General features: G+C 41.6%; 1 protein-coding gene across 1 annotated transcript; it reads right to left on the reverse strand.

The window, feature by feature from the left end:
* Window positions 1-13,417: 13,417 nt before the first annotated feature.
* LOC118404718 (phosducin-like protein 3) lies at window positions 13,418-20,003 on the reverse strand. The gene is made up of 6 exons (XM_035803987.1): window positions 19,867-20,003; window positions 17,959-18,088; window positions 17,368-17,449; window positions 15,839-15,982; window positions 14,930-15,138; window positions 13,418-14,545 (listed from the first exon to the last, which is right to left on the reverse strand). Exons 1-6 carry the CDS (start codon window positions 19,870-19,872, stop codon window positions 14,382-14,384), a joined length of 735 nt encoding a protein of 244 aa, XP_035659880.1. The 5' UTR covers window positions 19,873-20,003; the 3' UTR covers window positions 13,418-14,381.
* Between the last annotated feature and the right edge of the window lie 92 nt (window positions 20,004-20,095).

Here is a 20,095-nt window from a genome sequence, read left to right on the forward strand (position 1 = left end):
GCATTAATCCTGAGTTACAAGTCAATCCGCATGATTGATCCGAAGTGACATAAATCAAAGTTGACGATTTTCGATGGTCTTTTTAGCGAATGCCTAGCAAAAAGTCTTTAGCGAATGCCCACTATATCCACAAAAATATCAAGCGTCGCGCAACGGCGCCTGACCCTACCACGACAAATATGTTCAAGAAGGTGTCCCATTGATGTGTGCGAAGTTTCCGTGCTTTACAAGCTTTCTAAGTCCCTTTTTGGTCAAAATGTACGGCGCCAATACTCCCATACATTAGCACTAAGAATCCCCCCTTCCAAACTCGGCAAAGAGTACAGAATGGAGAAGATATGATTGATGGGCACATTGTTCGATGGTGTCATGAAAATACCGACACACGTGCACAATTTGGGTTATCTTTTTTTATTGCCTTTCTTATCATTGGAGCCTGATAAGACACGGGGAAGCATTTCGCAAATATAAGACGAGCAAAGGGGAGTGGAGGTCGTTGCAGGTCGTTCAACTTTACTAAGACACTTGTGTAATGTTGAAGATGACCCCTAACCGGGCCTATTTTGTATGCCATGAGAAGATCGGAATGTCACTGAGCAAGTCTGTTGTAATGGTTGAAACACACCCGCTCCCAGTATAATTGTAGCTTTGCAGTACAAAATGTCAATCCCTAAAGGTGGGGTCACACATGCGTACTAGTATATATTCAAGTCCGTTTGAGGTGCGTATAACGCTCTTAGTCTTTACCAGGCTCCACAGGTCGCGGGAAAATAGTACAAATTGGACAAATGTAGATACATAACATGCCAGATGAGTTAGCTGACCGAGAAGTATGGATAGCGACCCAGCTAACTCGTCTGACATGTTACCTGTTTACGTTTGTCCAATTTCTAATATTTTTCCAACGACCTGTGGAGCCTGGTGGAGGCAAATACTCCCATGCGCGCCTCATACGGACTTAAATATATACGCAGGTGTGACCCCACCTTTAGCCTGGGTGTCATCCGATTACTTAGGGACCGCCCTGAAAATTAATTGGTGGCGTGTCTATACATGTGCACAAGAACTCGATACCAGGTTTGATCCCACTCTGACATGTTGTAATTTAAAGATTGCATTCGTCATCAATTTTTGATGGTACTTAGACACATAAGGGACTTGATAATTTTGATAAAGCACATGCGTTTGTTTGAGGATTTTTTATTGACATGTTATATGTTGTGTATGTTACAAACTGTATGTGTCCAAGTATTATGTGTATTGCTCCTGGAACAGTAGTTGTTGCAATGATATGCGATTGTCAACAACTAAAGGAGTCAATCAACAATAAACAATTAACAATGGTGACATAAAGCTGGCGATCCCGTATATAAGGAAGCTTCAGGTATAAGCCACAGCCACCGCTGCACATAAAAAAAACCCAGCACACTTATCGAGAAAAGTAGGGGTGTCCGGTATGTGGTGTGCTTGGCAAAAAAAAAAACAAGCCTCAGAAGTAAAGCTGCCTATTTCACTACCAACCACTACCAGAAAAAAATCTTTCTCCACCCAAATTGAGGATGAAAAATAATATTAAAATGAATGCAAAAATTAAAACGCACTGCCGATGGCGATACACCGTATAGCCACCATAGCAGGCTTCTTGTCGGCTCCCTGGACCAAGAAGCCTGCTCTTTAACTACCAGCTCTCCCAATGATAACAGCCTTTAAAAGTGACGAAGGCGTTATAGTTACTGAAGACTATAATTATGTCATTAACTAAGACAATAATGTGATTATGTGTAGGGAATACATTACCTGTGATAGATAGGTAGCCGACGACCACGCTATCTCTCCTAAGGTGGATCTAAAATGGTACTGTAAATGCATTTAAGTTCGCGGGGATTTAATTTCGCGGTAGCGGAAAAATTGACTTTTCGCGGTGGTTTCAATTTCGCGGTAGCACCATGCATTGTAGTCTCTTACTGTTATGAAAAAAAAATTCGCGGTGGTTTTAATTTCGCGGTGAAGCGGCCGCCGCCAAAACCGCGAACATTAATCCACCGCGAACATTTCTTCATTTACAGTATTGTCTTCTGTTGGTTACAAATCAATGCAGTAGGTATTATCATCATCACAAACATCAATACTTACAAAAAGACACCATGATCATCATCTTCATCACTACCAGGCGATTCCAGGTAATAATGCAGTAACTCAAGCAACTGGGTATGATTTTGAAAACTAGTGTGACTGATGAAAGACAACTTGCGGCTGTTGTCTGAAACGTCTGACCATTTTCAAATCATATAGAGTTGCTTGGGTAACTGCATTTTGGTGCATCATCATCATTATCTCGGACAAGATTAGTTCACATCCTTAGTTTTATACTTGCTTCCTAAGAACAAATTGTTTATGTGACTCTAGGTTGTACCTAGCGTAACACCCCATGACTTAACATAACATAACCAGCGTAACATAACCATTATAATCAAAATTAGCTTTTATTATAGTTTATAGTCTCCCTGTAAATTGTTTGGGATCACCTAGCCTGGTTTTAGAATCTTTACATTCTATGATAACTGCCGAGCCTGTTTGTTCTCTTAAGACGACAAAATCCGACAGCTATAATAGGTTTTGGATTCCAAGCTAGGGTTCATGATGAAACTATGCCACAAACACTTTGAAATTTAGACGACCTAGTCAAAGGTCTACGTGCCGTTTTAAACGTTTAAAACGGCCAAACATTCAAAATTTCAAATGAACTGTCACACCAACGGCCATTGACCGACACAAGTGCCATGTTATCACTGGCCTACTTCATTCGTTACTAGGTCAGGGAAAATGTTAATGAAAACTCTAATAAAAGTGTCTAAGTTTTCGCTTAGACATTGGTAAATTGGTGACAAACACGCGGAAAGAAAGCAATAAGAACCGCAGGTGTATCAACAATGCCGTGTCCATCACTTGGCTCCATTCCGAAGAAGAACAACGGTCAAGTCGTGTTTGAAGAAGCCATACCGTTGACTTTTAGCACAGTAGTTTTTCTCACAAAGGGTATACTGGTAGTATGTAGAAAGGCTGAATGGCAAAACTGTGTCCTTGTACCAAACGCTCTACTGTTGCCACGAGTCATCTTAGCTAATTACTAAGTATATAGTCTTGGCATGTCTTTTTTCACAGAAAAAGAAGAAAACAAGAATAATCTTGAAGGGTATACTGGCAGGGTTCTGGAATAGGAGCTTCCGTTGAAAGAGCCTAGTATCAATTGAAATGAAGAACCGTTTATAGTAACATATATATAGTAACCTCTCTTTCTCCCCCCATACCTCTCTCTCTCTCTCTCTCTTTCTCTCTCACTCTCTCTCTCTCACTCACTCTGTGGATTATGTGTGCTTATTTTTTGTGTACGTATGTGAGTGTGTCAGTGTGTCAGTGTGTGTGTGTGTGTGTGTGTGTGTGTGTGTGTAAGCGCGCCCATTCAGCGGTTTGTGTATATGCGTATGTGTGTGCGTGCGTGTGTGTCTGTATGTCACGCATGTTTGTTTACGTGTGTGTGTTTACGTATTCTCGCGCGTTTTTGTTTGTGTTTGTGTGTGGCAATGGCTATTATTAAATATATTGAGGCGTTATGTAACAAAAACAACCTCCTTCAAAGCCCTGCAAAAGTAGGATCAAGAGGTTCAAGAACTGCCCACAGGCGACTCCACTTAGTTGAAGGGCCAACGCAAAGTTTATCTACTGATAAGCCGAAGTGTACACCCCTATTTGTTGGACTGTTATCAGAAACCCTGGCCTATACGAAAGATAAACTTTCTACCCTCTGCTTACTCTATACCAGCCCCCTACTGATAACGTTGATTTAAGATATAATCTTCTATGCAGAAAAACCAGCCCCAAATTAGGGATGGTTGGTAAGGGGACTGAGCTTGCCTTGTAGAAAATTTCTTTGTGATTGGAGTCAAAAAAACAGTTTCACTCGATACACTTTCTACAGTAGCCTTTGCTTACTCTATATCAGTCCCCTGCCGATTACGTTGAATTGAAAATCTTCTATAAATAGCAACCGGCCAAAAATTAGGGATGGTTGGTAAGGGCACTGAGTTTGCCTTGGAGAAAATTTGAGTCTACCAGAGTCTTTTGGTTTGAGTCCCAGGCAGGCCCCAATATTGTGTCTTTGGGTAAGCACTGACACCTTTGTACTCACTCAACTGAGGCCACAACAAGTGTCCAGCTTTGGTTAGGGACGTCCAATCAGAAGAGACGTAGAGTCTGAGGTTCCGGTGTTTGAGGCGACCCACACCTCGAGCACGTTACAAATCTTGATAAAAATCTTGTAGAAAAGATGTGAGTGGATCAAACCCTACTGTCCAGTCTTACGTAGCTTACTAGTATACATGCTGTAGACAGCCGGTGTGTTACTGTGTCTTGAAGCGGTTTACGGGCTATGATAAACAAAAAGAGTTGAGCTAAAACCAGCTATTTTGGGCCAATTTCTGAAACGTTCTGAACTTTACAGGGAGGTCCGGTGGGTACTACCCTTTGCTCCGGTGAGAGAACTTGTGAAGCTATTCTCCCGATGGGATCAAATAAAGAACGCTGACCTTGTATTTGCTGAAGGTCACGCTCCAACAGACAAGTTGGTTGGACGCCGCCACCCAGACGCAGGTGGGTCAATATTAGCGCTGAGACAGCAACTTTCTGCCGTGTGAAAAGTTCAAACCGACTCTCAAGGTGGTATCTCACTGCGCCTGGGGCACCGGTGCGGCACTGCGGGGTTCGTACATTGCGGCACTGTTGTGGTACTTTCGCCGATTTTGTATAATTTCATCATCAATATTAGCGCTGAGACAGCAACTTTCCGCCCGTGTGAAAAGTTCAAACCGACTCTTGGTCATAAGTTTAGGAACAAACTCTGTAAGTATAGTGCTAGTTACTAGTTATTGTGCAATGAAAATTGTTAGAATTCAACGCCCTTCCTATGGTGCATATGACGGCGACCATCTCCGTCTTGGCCGCACAAATTTCGTGCAATCACCACAGCAGAGTAGCCTCTACCAGGCTCCACATGTCGCTGGAAAAATAGTAGAAATTGGCGAAATAAACATTAAAAACGCCAGAGAAGTACAGTTTGTGACCTAAGGCCGGCCAACACTCCTAGGCCAATGAACTCCTAGGATCCCACTAGGCTTTTATTCCTAACTTGGCTATTTAGACAGTCGGGAATCTTGTAAAGACTAGCAGCAGATGGCTAGTACACTGGTAGTGGTCTGTGTGTCCAATTGCAACTGCCATACTCTTTCCCAAGCGAGTGCCATACTCTTTCCCAAAATGAGTGCTAAGCAGAGATATATATTAGCATTTACCGTTTTTAAAGTCTTTTGTATGGCTTAGTTGGGGATCGAACTCACGACCTGCCGAATGCAAGACAAACACTCTGCCCACTTGGCCATGGTACCAGTCAAGTGTGTTCCTGCATATTTTAGTTAAACGTTACACCAAGAGCTTCAGTATGATTTCTTCGGCTCAGTGATAAGAATGTCGTGGACTGGAGCCAAGAATTTTAAGGCTTTCTAAGATCAAATTAAGACAAGATTTAAGAGAACAAAGCTAAATAGTTTCGTCCAATGTCCAACTACTACAAAACTACCACATATTTCATCCGGCTCAGTGAATTTTGTGGATTATAGGCAAGAATTTAGAGGCTTTAAGAATTTAGGAGAGCAAACGATGCTGCATATTCTGGTTAAATAACACACACTAAGAACTGCACCATAGTATACACTTTTTTCTGTGGATTGGCGCCCTCAAAATTAATGTCTCTCTCTACATACATACAGAGAGAGAGAGAGAGAGAGAGAGAGAGAGAGAGAGAGAGAGAGAGATGTATACTCAGTCTTGTCGTTGCCGTGTATTCTTGCGCTAGTACTGGTTTCATGCATCATGCACAATAGCTCCAATAAGGCAATCTTATCACAGTCTTATGCACAGAATTAAAGGCTATCTCAGCTAAAATCAATAGGACAAAAGTAAGAGTCTAGACAAATAAAATAGCTCAATGGCTCCATCGCCTCGGCATTCTATCCTTTTGCAATGGCGTTTCATGCCATTATGCGTGGTACAATAGAACCAAGGCCAACTGAAACAGTACACCGAACCACATGCAAACATACTGAGCGCTAAAGCCTGTGTCACAAATGAAGCGAACGACGGCCAAATTTTTAGATCGTCTAGAGCTCGCCGATTAATTTCAAAATCGCCCGAGCGTCGACCGAATTTTTCGCTGAAAATCTGGACTGTTGGACTGGGCTGGGTGTTTCATTCCTGAAACTTAAGTTATTATCTTTTCTGTCTTTTTAGGGTACACCTGACATCACATGGATGTTTAAATCCCAAGGGACGAGCTGCTAAAATAACCCAAAAGTCCTAGTAATCGCCAGGACGTCGTTCGTTCTTCGGCCGAAAATTCACATTTGCATCTCGCCAACAAGTCGACAGAGCTCAGTTAACGCTGTTGATTTGTGACGGGGGTTTAATCGAGGCATTGGAGTACGGACGTCCACATTTTCCGACTCTCTTGGCTTATTGTTTCTCTCCTTACAAACTGACTGATTTGATAAATCATGCGCAAACAGTTTAGGCCGCTTTCTACAGTTCAAAAGCTAACAGACAGAGGTACAACTGAACATTCGTCGCCATTCTTGCCTTTGTATTTTCTTACGAGCGTTTAAGGCAAACAAAACGACTCTTTTGTAAGAAACAGCCTTGCTTCACCTGTCTGCATTCCTGTCCTCAGTTGATAGATGGGTCGTTTGTCACCTGACAACAGGTGTGTTGCAGGTATACACTTGTCACCAACATACCTGGGCACGTCTTCGTTGACACTAATCTCTTAATACACTTGTTGAAAGCTCTTGGAAGAAATTTACATTTCAAACTGTTCTGTCAGCTTAAGGGGGTTCTATGTTTGGTCTGTTTTGGGGAGGTTAATAGACTTAAGAGTTAAGAGTCTAAAGATGTCCCAAAGATATTATTTGTCCTTTGTTACTTAATCCCTAGTTAAACATAGCGGACTATGGCCTCCTGACCTTCTCCAGACCAAGGTTGGGAGCTAGTCGCGAGCAAGGTCATCTGTGGTTGAGAGTTGGTCGGCAAGGTTGTCTACGTATACTGGTCTTGAAAACGTCGCCGGTGCGCAAGTCGACTACAAGTTGAAAAATAAAAACTTGGAAAGTCATATTCATCTTAGGTTTAATCATATTCAATATAATATAATAGAATAGGATGGATTCCAGGTTACTCCCAAACTAACTCACCTGTATTTCCTTTAAACTACTCGAACACATTATCCATAGCCATATCATAAAACACTTATAGAAGGCCACAATATACTAACGGACTCCAGCATGGTTTCAGAGCAAAGCGATCCACAGACACAAGGCTTATTCTAACAGTTCACGACAAAGCTGGGACACTGAACGGTAAAAGACAGGTGGATCTAGCAATAGTTGATTTCACTAAAGCCTTCGACAAAAGTCCCACATAGCAGACACAGATACAGCACCGACCTTGGTTGGGAAGTGGTCGGAGTTAAGTCGTGGGAAGGTCCTGAATGTGGGACAGGTGATTTATTCGCTGTTTCATGTAGCGTGTTAAAGACGTACCTAACTTGTACACAGTCGCATAGCGCAACGGTAGGGTGTTTGGGTCAAGGCCCAGAGGTCATGGGTTCGAGTCCGACGGTATTCTTCGACGTTTTGTCCTTGGAAATGAACTTCTTGTCTTCACACAGTTTGGTACCTAGCTTCGGTTTGGACAACACTATGATATATATAGGATCTTAAATAGAGGTTCATGTTTGAGTAGAGCCACAACTCGAGTAATCTCGAACCAGATCCACGGTGCGTAATGTATAGTATCAAACTCCGGTGCCCGTTTGACCCCCTTGGCCGGCTACACTCCTTGGCCAGCTTTGATACTATCTTATATTAGGATCTGCTTGGAGCTCCGGAGTATGCAGCCGTCTTCTCATGTGGTACAGCTGGTGGGATGGTGCAACACAACTCAACTCACACAGTATCACAGACTCGGACGTGGATCTGACATCAATAAAGTCATCCTAGATAGGAAGTCGAACGATGTTCGGACAAGATTTAACGTGGCTATAAGTTACATAGAGGCAATACATTTCCTCCACAATAGTCCAGTCGGCACAAGAGTCTTGCGTGACTCCAACCAACTCCCGCATCTTCTAAACCAGTTTCTTATCACAGAGGATCTTAGGCTTGTCTTAAACGATTTGGATGATACTCCAGAAGTGAATCCGGAAGAAAACCTTTTTCTTAAGTGTAAGAGAATACGTGGGAGTAAGGCCAATTTTAATGCACCTGAACAGCGTTGGCAGTCTGAAAATGAGCCATTTAATCGATCAAGAATGTCTGCCTGTGATGAAAAATCTGACATTTGGAAAATACCACCTGTTGTTGACTACTTACTAGGCAATGTAAGTGGAAGTGATGTTGTCAGATCACACCTGTTCGAAGTGCACCAACGGTGTCAAAAAGTGGACCCAAAGGAACGACCAAGTGCCAAGGTAGTGTTGAAGGAGTACAATAGGATTAGAAATATGCTTTTCCCCCAATAAAAAGGGGGTAGTGAATATTTTCTGAAATAAGTGCGTAAACCGTTTTATTTGAGGCTGAAAGATCAAGGAGTAAAGGAGGTCATTTACATCAGGGGGCAACCACCTTCTCTCAACAGGGACGGGGGCGATATCAACTTTCAACAACCTTTGATCAATTGCTGACGTCATGCATACGATAGGTCACATGTCCAGAGCAATTGGGGTGGAGAAGGGTGAACAGCTGAAGAAATTCCGATTAGTTCATTTTTAGTTGAAGAATTCAGCCTTCTCCATAATGTACCAACTCAGATTTACGTTCATGCTAATGTAAGGTCGATATGTTGCGTGCTGAAGCATTTGTGCATAGTGTAAGGCATTATTCGATGACCACATAAAAAATTAGTATGTTGAAATCAGCCATGCATGAAGTTAGCCCTTGGCAACATCTAAAGACTTTGATGAGCTAAGAATAAAGCATACAACTGAATAGTGTAATCACATCCGTGAATGAGTTATTTTTTGTCTATTTTCTTATGTGTCTGCTTTTTTACAGATTGTTATGATATTTGGTATGTGCTCAGATATTAACATCCTGGCAAAAATGACGATTTCGTCTCCTTAGCTGCTTTGCTTTTGAACCTGTTTTCATATCTTGTCCTCAACATATGCTTTGGCTAGCCCCTGAGGCGTCGCCAAAAAAAAACACGTCAAAAACAGCAGGAGCCGAACCTCTGCTTGGAGAGTATAGAATTGCGACAACCGTCTTGCGACTGGTTGAGGCATGCGATGTATCAAATCATCTCCCTATGATCAAATCAGTACAACTACTGTCACGGCACATTCCATTACTATACCCTGTGTAATATGTAATCTTAGGCCACACCGACTTAATTTTATGTTTAACATCCTATGTAGACCCCAAAACTAATGCGCGTGGGCGAATAAAAAGAAAAATTCAGCAAAAAATGATATCGATATGCTGCTCAACCACAGGACTAAACATCCAATCCATTCTTTCCTAGGCTTGGCTTGTCATATGTTCACCTCCACTAAGACTGTAAGAGACAATCGTCGCCATGTCAATCATGTTTATATTTCCATTCTGGTTTAAAGAAAGAACAAGGGTACTGTGGCCCTATCTGTATATCTGTATAATGTATCTATATAGCCGGTATAACCACCGTTCGGCATATCACACCAGCTTCGCAGGCACGCGGCGCTGCAGCAGCTGGTTATATTACTGTAAATGCGGGGATTTAAATTCGCGGTAGCGGGAAAGGGGACTTTTCGCGGTGGATTTAAGTTCGCGGTAACACCATAGACTGCCGTCTAATACATAGAAAAATGTTCACGGTGGTTTTAAGTTCGCGTTGAAGTGGTCACCGCGAAAACCGCGAACATTAATCCACCGCGAACATTTCTGCATTTACAGTACACCGAACGACCCGACCTATGCCCTGACCATAAGCCCCTTACCCTGGAGAGCAGACCCTTTGGAAATCATGAAATTCTATTTTACCAGGGATGCTATTGTGTAACATGGGGCCACAATTTGGTTTCGAGAACATGCGAAAACCAATGCGCGCGCGGATGCCATCCATAAAATTATGTCAGTGTGGCCTCAACCAAGATACAGGATTGTATACCACATGGTGAATTCATTTATACTGTAATGGATACAATCTAGTACAAATGACATTTCTGATGGGAAAACCCGATGACTCGGCGCCTGGCTGACTGTCTCTGTACTGGATCTCTCTGATTAGTGTAAGGTTATGTGACATGCCCTTGTCATGTAGCTGTAATTATAACATGTTGATCGTGGCGCGTCCTAGTGGGTGATTTTAGGTCACGCAGAAAAAAAAAGAAAGAAAGACAGAAAGAGAGAAAGAAAGAGAGAAAGAGAGAGAGAAAGAGAGAAAGAGAGAGAGAAAGAAAGGGAGGGAGAGAGAGAAAGAAAGAGAGAAAGAGAGAGAGAAAGAAAGAGAGAGAGAAAGAATTAGAAAGAAAGAAGGAGAGAAAGAAAGAATGAGGTGAGGTGAGAAAAAAGCAGGGATAGCAGTCCGTATGATATTAAACTTGTGCATTGCATATTTGATAGTTGGACTAATGTTATCAGGGCACCTTTTTTACTACGCCATATAAATGAGTTTTACTAAAACAAGACCATAGCAGCACGGCCGAGGACTACAAATCAGTACATTCTGATGCAGTACCAAGAAACACCGCCAGAAGGCTCAAAATCTACATTGACCTTTGTCTTCCCATTACCTAATTACATGCCAAAAATCATCATTATCCCTCAAGAAATTAAGTTATGGTGACTGCAAATATTGACACACATACCCGAAACAATATTTCCACTTTTCACGGCGGAAATAAGCTATGGAATGCGTAAATCCGTTACCATGTCCAAAACATAGATTAAATTGTAACCACGTACACAATAAAAGCCTTGCTGCGAGGGGCCAGATACCACCCCGTATAGTAGAGTTTGCATATACTTCATCTAGCTACAAATGTATTCGGGTTGTCCTTTGACAATCATTGTATTTAGAGATATCAAATTGTCAGACTGTGTTTTCAAATGGGAATACATTTTGTATTTTCAAAATACATTAGTTTTCACCCACCACCCATCGTCTTGATATCCCTGAATACACTGTTTTAGAAATCATGAATATAGGTATTACCCGCAGATAAAGGTAAACTAGAATTACACAGGCTATCATACTGACATCATTTACAAGGTTTAAAAACTTTCTGATTGTCAAATGCGCAAGCACATGATACCAATGCTTAAGCAAAGTCAGAGCCACTTACCACAAGTAGTGATATCGCTCGTAAGAGTGCCACACAAACACACAGTCCAGAGTTTATATAGTCTAGTCGCTAGGGGCGCCACTGTTGTAAGGTCAACGTGCTAAATAAACTTTCATGGGGACATAACACTGTCTACACAGTAACACGCATGCGCGGATAACTGACTCATTGTGTTAGACAAGCGATTCAACCTTTCTCAGAAATCGGACTTGATAAACACATCCTGTGAAATTACATGTGGGTTACATAAACATTAGTATGGTCAGCGAAATATTTCTTTGGTGAATAGAGGCTGTGTCCATACTTCAATGTACAGTCATGCATATACGTAGGTGTTTAAATGCCTCACTTGGTCAGTTTAAGTTCGTTGCTACCCTTCAATTCAGCGAAGGGTGGTCTTAAAATACGTCTAGTGCACTCAACAACAAGCGTTGTAATTTCAGACCATCTTTTGGCATGTACAGGTATAAAGTAAGGCCACGTTGAATCAAATATAAGGATGACATCCGCGTCTGCATCAATTTCCAACCGTTTGCAAAAAAAGTTTCCGACCATACAAAATGCGCAAGTGCTTGTCCTATATTGCGAAAAGGTCAAAGAAGAAGATCTGAAAGAACAAAATGAAGAATCTATATTGTTTGGTATACCATAATCTGTTTGTTTAGCCATTTTGGAAAACGTTTTTTTTTACCCACACGCTTGGGGTACACAGAGGATGTCATCCAAATAATCGAATTAACACGGCCTAAAGTGTGTTCATCAGATATATCTTTATAACAGTATTTCGATTGGTAGCAAAACATCTGTACGCTAATATACTGTACCGCTGACGAAAAATATGCAAACTGGTAACCGTATGATAATAAAAAGACGACTACTAGTAGTACTGGAAACTTTAAAAGTTCAAGCATAACAAACACTTCGCATGCAAGGCCTCTCTCTTAAGCATCTACACAGACCAACCTTAAGTAACCTTGCATCTTGTTGGCAGAGTTAGGCGTCGTAAGACTGTAACTAGATTTAGAGACTAAGATCGTCTCCCTTCTCAGAAACCATGTTTACTAATTTTAGTCTGTAAAAAACAGGGCACGATATTTGAAACTTCCTGCTCTAGAAATGTGTCTGTCGTGTGTGAATGCGAGCTGGAGGGATAGGGGCAAATCCGGATGTTTTGAAATGGATGTAGGCCAAGGGTAGTTTTACGATGAAATATGATAACCTGTATAAAACAATGCTGCAATGCAAGCCAGTCAAGGGCGCCCTCTTGCCGATTTATCTTGAACTACAAAGAGAAACGGCAATGGAAGACCTTTCACGTTGCTGAAGTGTGATGACATCCATTTTCAGGCAGTTTGGTTATGCGATTCTATAAATAATGTCCCCCTATCAAACAAGCCTGCCTAGCCAAGGACGCCCTCTTGCAGATCTATCTTGAACTACAAGAAGGAATGGCATTGAAAGACCTTTAGGTGATCTCTTAGACTCTTAGGTACAGTGCGGTGACATCCATTTCCATGTAGTTTTATAAGATGATGATTTTCCATCATTCCTTTGTTTCATTTCCTAGTTTGGGGCTTATGCACAGGGATGTCCCTGTAGCTCAACTGGTAGTAGCAGCTTCACAGTTGAGCTCCTAGTTCTAATTAGTTGGTGATTGGTAGACCTCAGTTCATTATCTTTGGTAGGGCATCTCGGTTGGGGCTGCACCCATCTTTTGGAGGGGATGTAAATTAGGGTCCCAAATGTTCGAGGAGGTGCCTTGAGCATAGTAATGAGGAAGGGCTAGCAACCTATCCCTGTGAAGGCATACTCTGCTATTGAAACAGTAAGGGAACTTGCTGCCCTATGTGTTGCTAGGTACTCCTAAATGGTTTGTACAAATGAATGATATGTGGCAAGGTTGTCTCTCCATCTTGTGCTTGGTCACCCTCTTGGTCTTTTCTATTGATGTGGCTTTCAATACCCACTATCAATAACCATGCTTGTCCATGATAAATTTATCATACTTTATTGCAAGTTTCACAGATTCAGAATTGCAGCTATAATTATTTTTGCATTTCAATTAAGAGCAACATACACAATGTTTATTTTAGAAAATTTACTAGCTTGGACTAGTTATACAAGAGATATCAAATGTAAGTTGGGTCAGTAAGAAACTGGAACCAATATGATCCCAAACAAAACTTGATATACTTTTTTTTCAGTTTCCTGCAAAAATACATGTTGGCCAAAATTTTACATGCAATTTGAAGCTCTCAAACACTACATAGCATATACTGTAGCATGTTCACAAATTTAGCTCAACTTCTACATCTATTCTAATGCTACATCCAGAGCTACAAATGTAATAGGTACGACAAATTATGTGTTCCTAAGAACACATTACAGGACACATGAAGAAAACTACAATTTGTTTTAATGGATTTGGGGGCAATAAAAAGAATTTTATCAGTACAAACATTCGGAAGACAGAGCTAGCACAATGCTAGCCTTGTGAAAGAGTAGGAGATCTTAGTGTAAACATGATCAAGTACTTCTCATACAAAAATGCAAAATACTTTTCCGGCACATCTTAAAAATAGCATGCAAATTGCATATTGTATGCAGGTATTTCAAGCCCTGCCAAACACTACAACTGATGGTACACAGCTAAGTGATTTTAATTCTATTCTTATTTCTACAATAGGCTCCATACTATGGCCTATTCTCTTTCAAATGTTTTCCGTAGAAAAACACTGAGTTTAAAAACATGATCATGCAGGATTTGACTGACAACTGGCAACTAACAAAGTTGCCAAATTTCAACAAAAATACTTTCAAAATTGAAAGTCTGATTCTCCTAAATTGACTTTTGTTACCTACAGAAATATCAATATAAAACATTGCAAAGAAAAAACTGTACAGATGTGTTCAAGTCCATGTCGTAAGAAATGAAGGAACAGAGGTCAAAGGTCAGCTACCAGTCGTCATCATCATCGCTTGAGTCATCATCCTGTGACGGCCGCCCTACGGCTACTGCCCGTTTAACTGATGACATCATCTTGTCCTCTATCTTGGGAGTGGGGTCCTCTTCTAGTGTGGTTTTTATGGCACCTGATTTGGACAGCTTCCACTCCAGTTCTGTAATAGGACAGGCAAAGCAATGTGTCAGTCAGGACAACTATAATTAGTTAGTACTTCGCTCTGACATTTATTATACACTATACACTATATACAGTCGCTTTTCTGTTATTCTGTCTGGGAACCTTGACATCTCTAACATCTGGAATCGTCCAAACTTTGGACAAGGGTTTGGATTGGTCCCTACACATGAGCAAGGAATGGTTCAAGCACTTTGTCTGCTTGCGGGAGGGCCTGTTGCCATTGAGCAAGCATCTAGAACCCATTCCTTAATTCGCTCATTAACTGACCAAAAGATTTAAATATACAGTTACCCAGATGGGTAGCAGAGGTGAACAAAGGAGCAAACCACTACCCAGAGGGTACCCAGGCGAGGACACTTACCATCCTGTGTCAGATTCATCCCTCCAAATTCAAACGGACCAATGAGCTGGGCCTTCATCTCTCCCTGGTAGTACACAAACAGTGTGGGCAGGTTCTTGTCAGGGTAGTTGGGTATACAGACTGTGGAGATACTGCGTAGGAACTTGGTCTGAGGAAACTTCATGGAGAGGTTGTCTAGATGCCTGTTTACTAGAGCACAGAGGGGGATCCTGGAAAAGAAAGGGATGAAATGAGTAATGTAACTTTATCTCACAAACAACATGGGTAGTTTTTTGTCAGGGTAGTTGGGTATACAGAATGTGGAGATACTGCGTAGGAACTTGGTCTGGGGAAACTTCATGGAGAGGTTGTCTAGATGCCTGTTTACTAGAGCACAGAGGGGGATGCTGGAAAAGAAAGGTGTGGAGTGATCATTAATACAACATGTACAGCTGAATCCACATGTAGAAACTCTTCTAGATTCAGCTCTGCTTAATCACTCTGCCCTTTGCACTAGCAATAGTCCATTTCACTTCAATTCACAAAGGAGTCTGTTTCGTGGCGTTTCCTAGTTTGGTGGAGTGACCTATCTTCACCAAAACAATGCTAACCGCCTCTGATAAGTTGAAGACCAAGTGTAGAAACTTGGTAACAATGACTATTGTTTCTCCTGTACTTAGCTCTTCCTATCTTCTTGGACCAATAAGCCTCAAATGACGTGAACGCCTGCCGCCTTAATGCCGGTATAATCTGTTCATTTTCTAATTGGTCCAACATCAAGTCTACTGAATTTTTTCAGGTCTGTTTTTTCCAGACCTGCCCAACAAGAAAATTGGTTTTGTTCTGGTATACCGTACTGGTGCCCACCTCCATTCAGGACTATACTAAAAACAGAAGAAAGGAAACACCATAGAGGCCTTCATCACTCACCCCTGCTTGTAGAGATGTAGTATGACCCAGACCCCGTCCCCTGCCTTGTTGACCTGATCTACCCAGTCGTTGGCTGAGATCTCACGAACCTCCCCGAACTTGGACTTGGCAGCTGCAGCCATCATCTCAGCTATGCGCTGTCTCCTGAAGGGGAAAAAAGACAAAAATCAGTCATGGCCAGGGACCACATAACCTAACACAACTGCTGGGTTTAAAGTTGATAAGCAAAGATTAGCTCATGTGCCACCCTGGTTTCCATGGCTCTCATATTTTCCACTATAACTAGATTGTTTTTATCTGTATTACATACCTAGTAAACATCCTTATGGCATATCACAGCAGGTTTGTACTGAAGCTGCATATCTGTACAGATTTATTTGATCCACTCATACCGGGAAGGACCCCTACTCTTTTCGATAGGAGTGGTGGGTTCTTTAACATGCGCAAGGCGTCGCTCTCCTCGAACACGGGACCTCCATTTAACAGCCTATCTGCAGGACATCGCCAACTGAAGCTATTTACTCACTTTCACCTGAGAAAAGTAGGGAAATTTGTGCGCCTTTCCTAAGAGGACTATGTCAAAGCATAGCAGGGGACTTGAACTCAGGATGTCTGGGCATTAGCCACGGCTCTAGCCAGCTCGAAATTTTTTTCCATCAGCAAATTCCCATTGTCCCGAAAACACTATTCCAGGAGTTAGAGAGACTGAACTGAGACCTTGAAAAATGGGTTTTAATGAGATTATCGTATGCGAAATGGCACCGACACACTTCGTCAACAATTAAAACAATAGCAAAACAAACAGTGTGTGGCTTTTACGGCCGTGGACGGCGTCCCCAAGCCGCATGTAGCTTCCACCAAGGAGCTTTTATCAGATTTTTGTCCGTCAAGGTTGACAGATTAGTTGTGATTTTATGAAATTCGTATCATAGTTATGATAGCGTCACCAAACTTGTCTCTGATTTGGGGTGGGATACTTTACGCAACAGAAGGACAGCAAATAGATTAACAATTTTACAGAAAGCAAGACACCATGAAGTAGCCCTACCGGTCGAAACTCATCTAAAGCCTGTACCGCGCCAATCGCGACACTCAAACCCAAATTCTTACAAGGCTCTACCTTTTCACAAAGACTGCTACAAACATTCCTTCTTCCCACAAACCGTGAGAGATTGGAACTCTCTACCATACGAGGTCACGGAGATCACAGACGCTCCAAAGTTCAAGGAGGCAGTTCTCCGACGCCTCAGGGGACATTAAGGCGCAGCAATCCCCCTGGACGCTTTGCCCCAACTGAGGGGCGTTGTCCAGTACTCAATCAAGATCAAGTTGTAAAATTTTTCAGTCACACGCAGCAAATTTCCATCAATTGACGGAAAAACGGACGCTGGCTAGAGCCCTGGCATTAGCCCACACATCCTACCATTACACTATGCGATGCTACAAAGCGGAAAGTATGGGAGCCATGGAAAACTAACTAGGATGACACCCGGGCTACCAAAAGATTCCCTGTAAAGATGACCTCTGACCTGTATGCCTCGATGACTCTCTCATCCTCCTCATCTTCCTGTTCCTCCAGCTCCTCTAATGTCATGTCTTCTACCTTCTTATCTGTGGATACAAACAACTGTTTGTCAACAACAACATTTAAGCAAATCAATGGAAATCATGTTCAAATTGTTCATTGGATGGATATACCCCTGTAGTAATTTACTACCTTGCAGAAAGGAAATAATAACAATCTGAAAACACATAAGTACATATTATTTCATTTTATCACTCTTGGCTCTTCTTCTATTTTGGTATGGCTGCTGACTTTCTAAATAGCACCATCAAAATGAACCCTCAAGCCAAAAAGACAGATCCATGGATTTGATCCAATGATTTCCCCCACCCCTTAGGTTCTTTATCAATCCAGCAAGAAATACCAGTTTTGTACTCAAATTAGTAAATACATGTACTACTCTCATCTGAAAATCTTGGGATTAAACAAGGCTTGAAACTATTGAATTAATTTTTCTTAATGTGTTTGCTCAGTATATTGACTACTCCTGTGCACTGAACTACGCTCGCATACTGCATAACAATTGTGAAAGTGTATGGTGTCTGTGAAGACCTACGTTGTTTTTCCAGGAGTCTCTCCACGATCATATCCTCCAGCTGCTGCTCTGTAATCTCTGGTTTCTCCTTCTTGGGTAGGATTCCCTTCTTACGGAGGATGTCATTCCACTCTGTGTCCTCGTCCGGGTTCTGAGGATTAAAAAAAAATGTTAAGGGGGATATGTACATGGGCTTTAAGTTTCAATATTTCAACAGTTACTAGTTCAGTTCAGTTCATTTCAACCACAAATGTACAGTACGAGGTGCCACGAATAATGTTGTTTCAGACATCTCTGTCCAGCAGGTCACGTTCCTTAACAGTTACTAACTTGGAAATATTTTCATTGCGGAGTCATGTGGTGTAACGACAGGGTGTTTGGCACAGAACCCAGAGGTCCCAGGTTCAAATGCGCTGATATGTCACCAATCATTTGCCCTTGGAAAAGGCACTTTACAATACACAGCTTTTTTCCACTAAACTCAGGTGTAAATGAGTACCTAGCATCAGTTAGGGCCGTCCCTCGGTAAGGACGTTACATGGAGGTCCCATTTTTTAGGACAACCACACCTCGAGCCAGGCTTTTAGCCAGGCATGCGTCAACGCGTCATCTGGACGCCCTTTTCTTAGAATAACAAGAAATTTGATGCCCCTGGACGCCCTATACTGGGGAGAAAATCCTCTGTCAAGCATGAAATTCTGATTGACCAGGGATACTGTGACATCTGTAACAGTATTTTTGCCTCTTGGGATACCTTAGAATGCACTATTTTAACTTAAAATCATCAAAAACTCTGCAACATGGAAGGTGGATGCCCCCAGACCCCCCTACAAAAGTCACTTACTGCGACTCACCAATAAGTTTGGACACCCTATTATAAAATCCTAGCTAAAAGCCTGCCTCGAGCACATTAAAGAACCCACCACACTTGTAAAAAAAGAGTAGGGGTCTTTTCCTACATGTGAGTGGATCTGGTCTCCGAGTTGACATCTTGAAAATGTGACAGTCACTTGCTGTGTCAATCCTTCCATAAATGTGGTAAATCCTTATAAACATGTGAACTAGTTGCTTTTTGTATATTGGGCAAGGTGGTTGGGATTGCAGTCTTCATTTTGGATGGGTATGTAAACCATGTGGACCCTATCATGGGAGAGCTTTGGGCATAAGTCTCAAATGTAAACCTCTTAACATCAGATAATAAAACATCAGATAAATAAAAAAGTAAATAAAAACCCAAGACACTTTTAATACTCTTTTTATGCCCATTTTCTTAATTAATATTCTTTGTTCGGAAAGATTGAAATTGTTACGACGATAAGCAAAGATGACAATATATAGCACAAACCCATTCATGGCACTACAATCAAAATTTAGATATCAAATATCATTTGAGAATTTTCTGGAAAGATAAATTGTCAGTGGCTTCAGTCGCAGTATAGTAACATTCAATCAATTCAACGTTATATGCGACAAATGCACATACATGTAGTTGACGAATAATGTCTTGTCTTTTATAATTAGGTGATGACCTGTTCCCGATTGTTTACTCTACAATGGCTATCAGCTGTTCAAGTCTTCTGGGAGCCATTTTGCTACCATATATGGTCATTACCGGACAGCCAGCAAATTTGCCTGCCCCCCTCCCCAACACTATGTAATGTTACCGACGTAAAAACCATACAAAACATTTGTAGATGATACAATAAAAGAGCCAATCCGTCTATATGAAAGTGCATTTTTCAGAAATGTTGGTAACGCCATTCAAGATTTTTAAAGAGAGAAAATTATGATAACATTTTACAACCCTTGCCTTGCTGACTAACACGCGCAGTCGAAAAAAATAGTTTTCCGGCTTTCAAAAACAATATAAGACCAATATCAACCATACATTAGCAAATTTATGAGAAGAAATGTTCCTGAAGAACTCACCTGCATGTTTGACTTGTAGGATTTCTGATAATTCGAGGAGAAACGAAGAAAACCGCGTCTAAATCGGGACAGAAAATTTCCGGAATGTGAGTCACACGGCCTCTCAGTCAGGGAAGTCGTCTGCAAGCGTGACGTCGTTTCCGCTTCCGTTTAAGCAAAACCATTTATCAATAGGGGTGTATAAATTTGAACAAGTGCTCTTTTTAGATGTCTTGGTCGCCGCCATTCA

This window comes from Branchiostoma floridae, chromosome 17 (genome assembly GCF_000003815.2).
Source record: "Branchiostoma floridae strain S238N-H82 chromosome 17, Bfl_VNyyK, whole genome shotgun sequence".
In the NCBI taxonomy this organism is placed as follows: Eukaryota; Metazoa; Chordata; class Leptocardii; order Amphioxiformes; family Branchiostomatidae; genus Branchiostoma; species Branchiostoma floridae.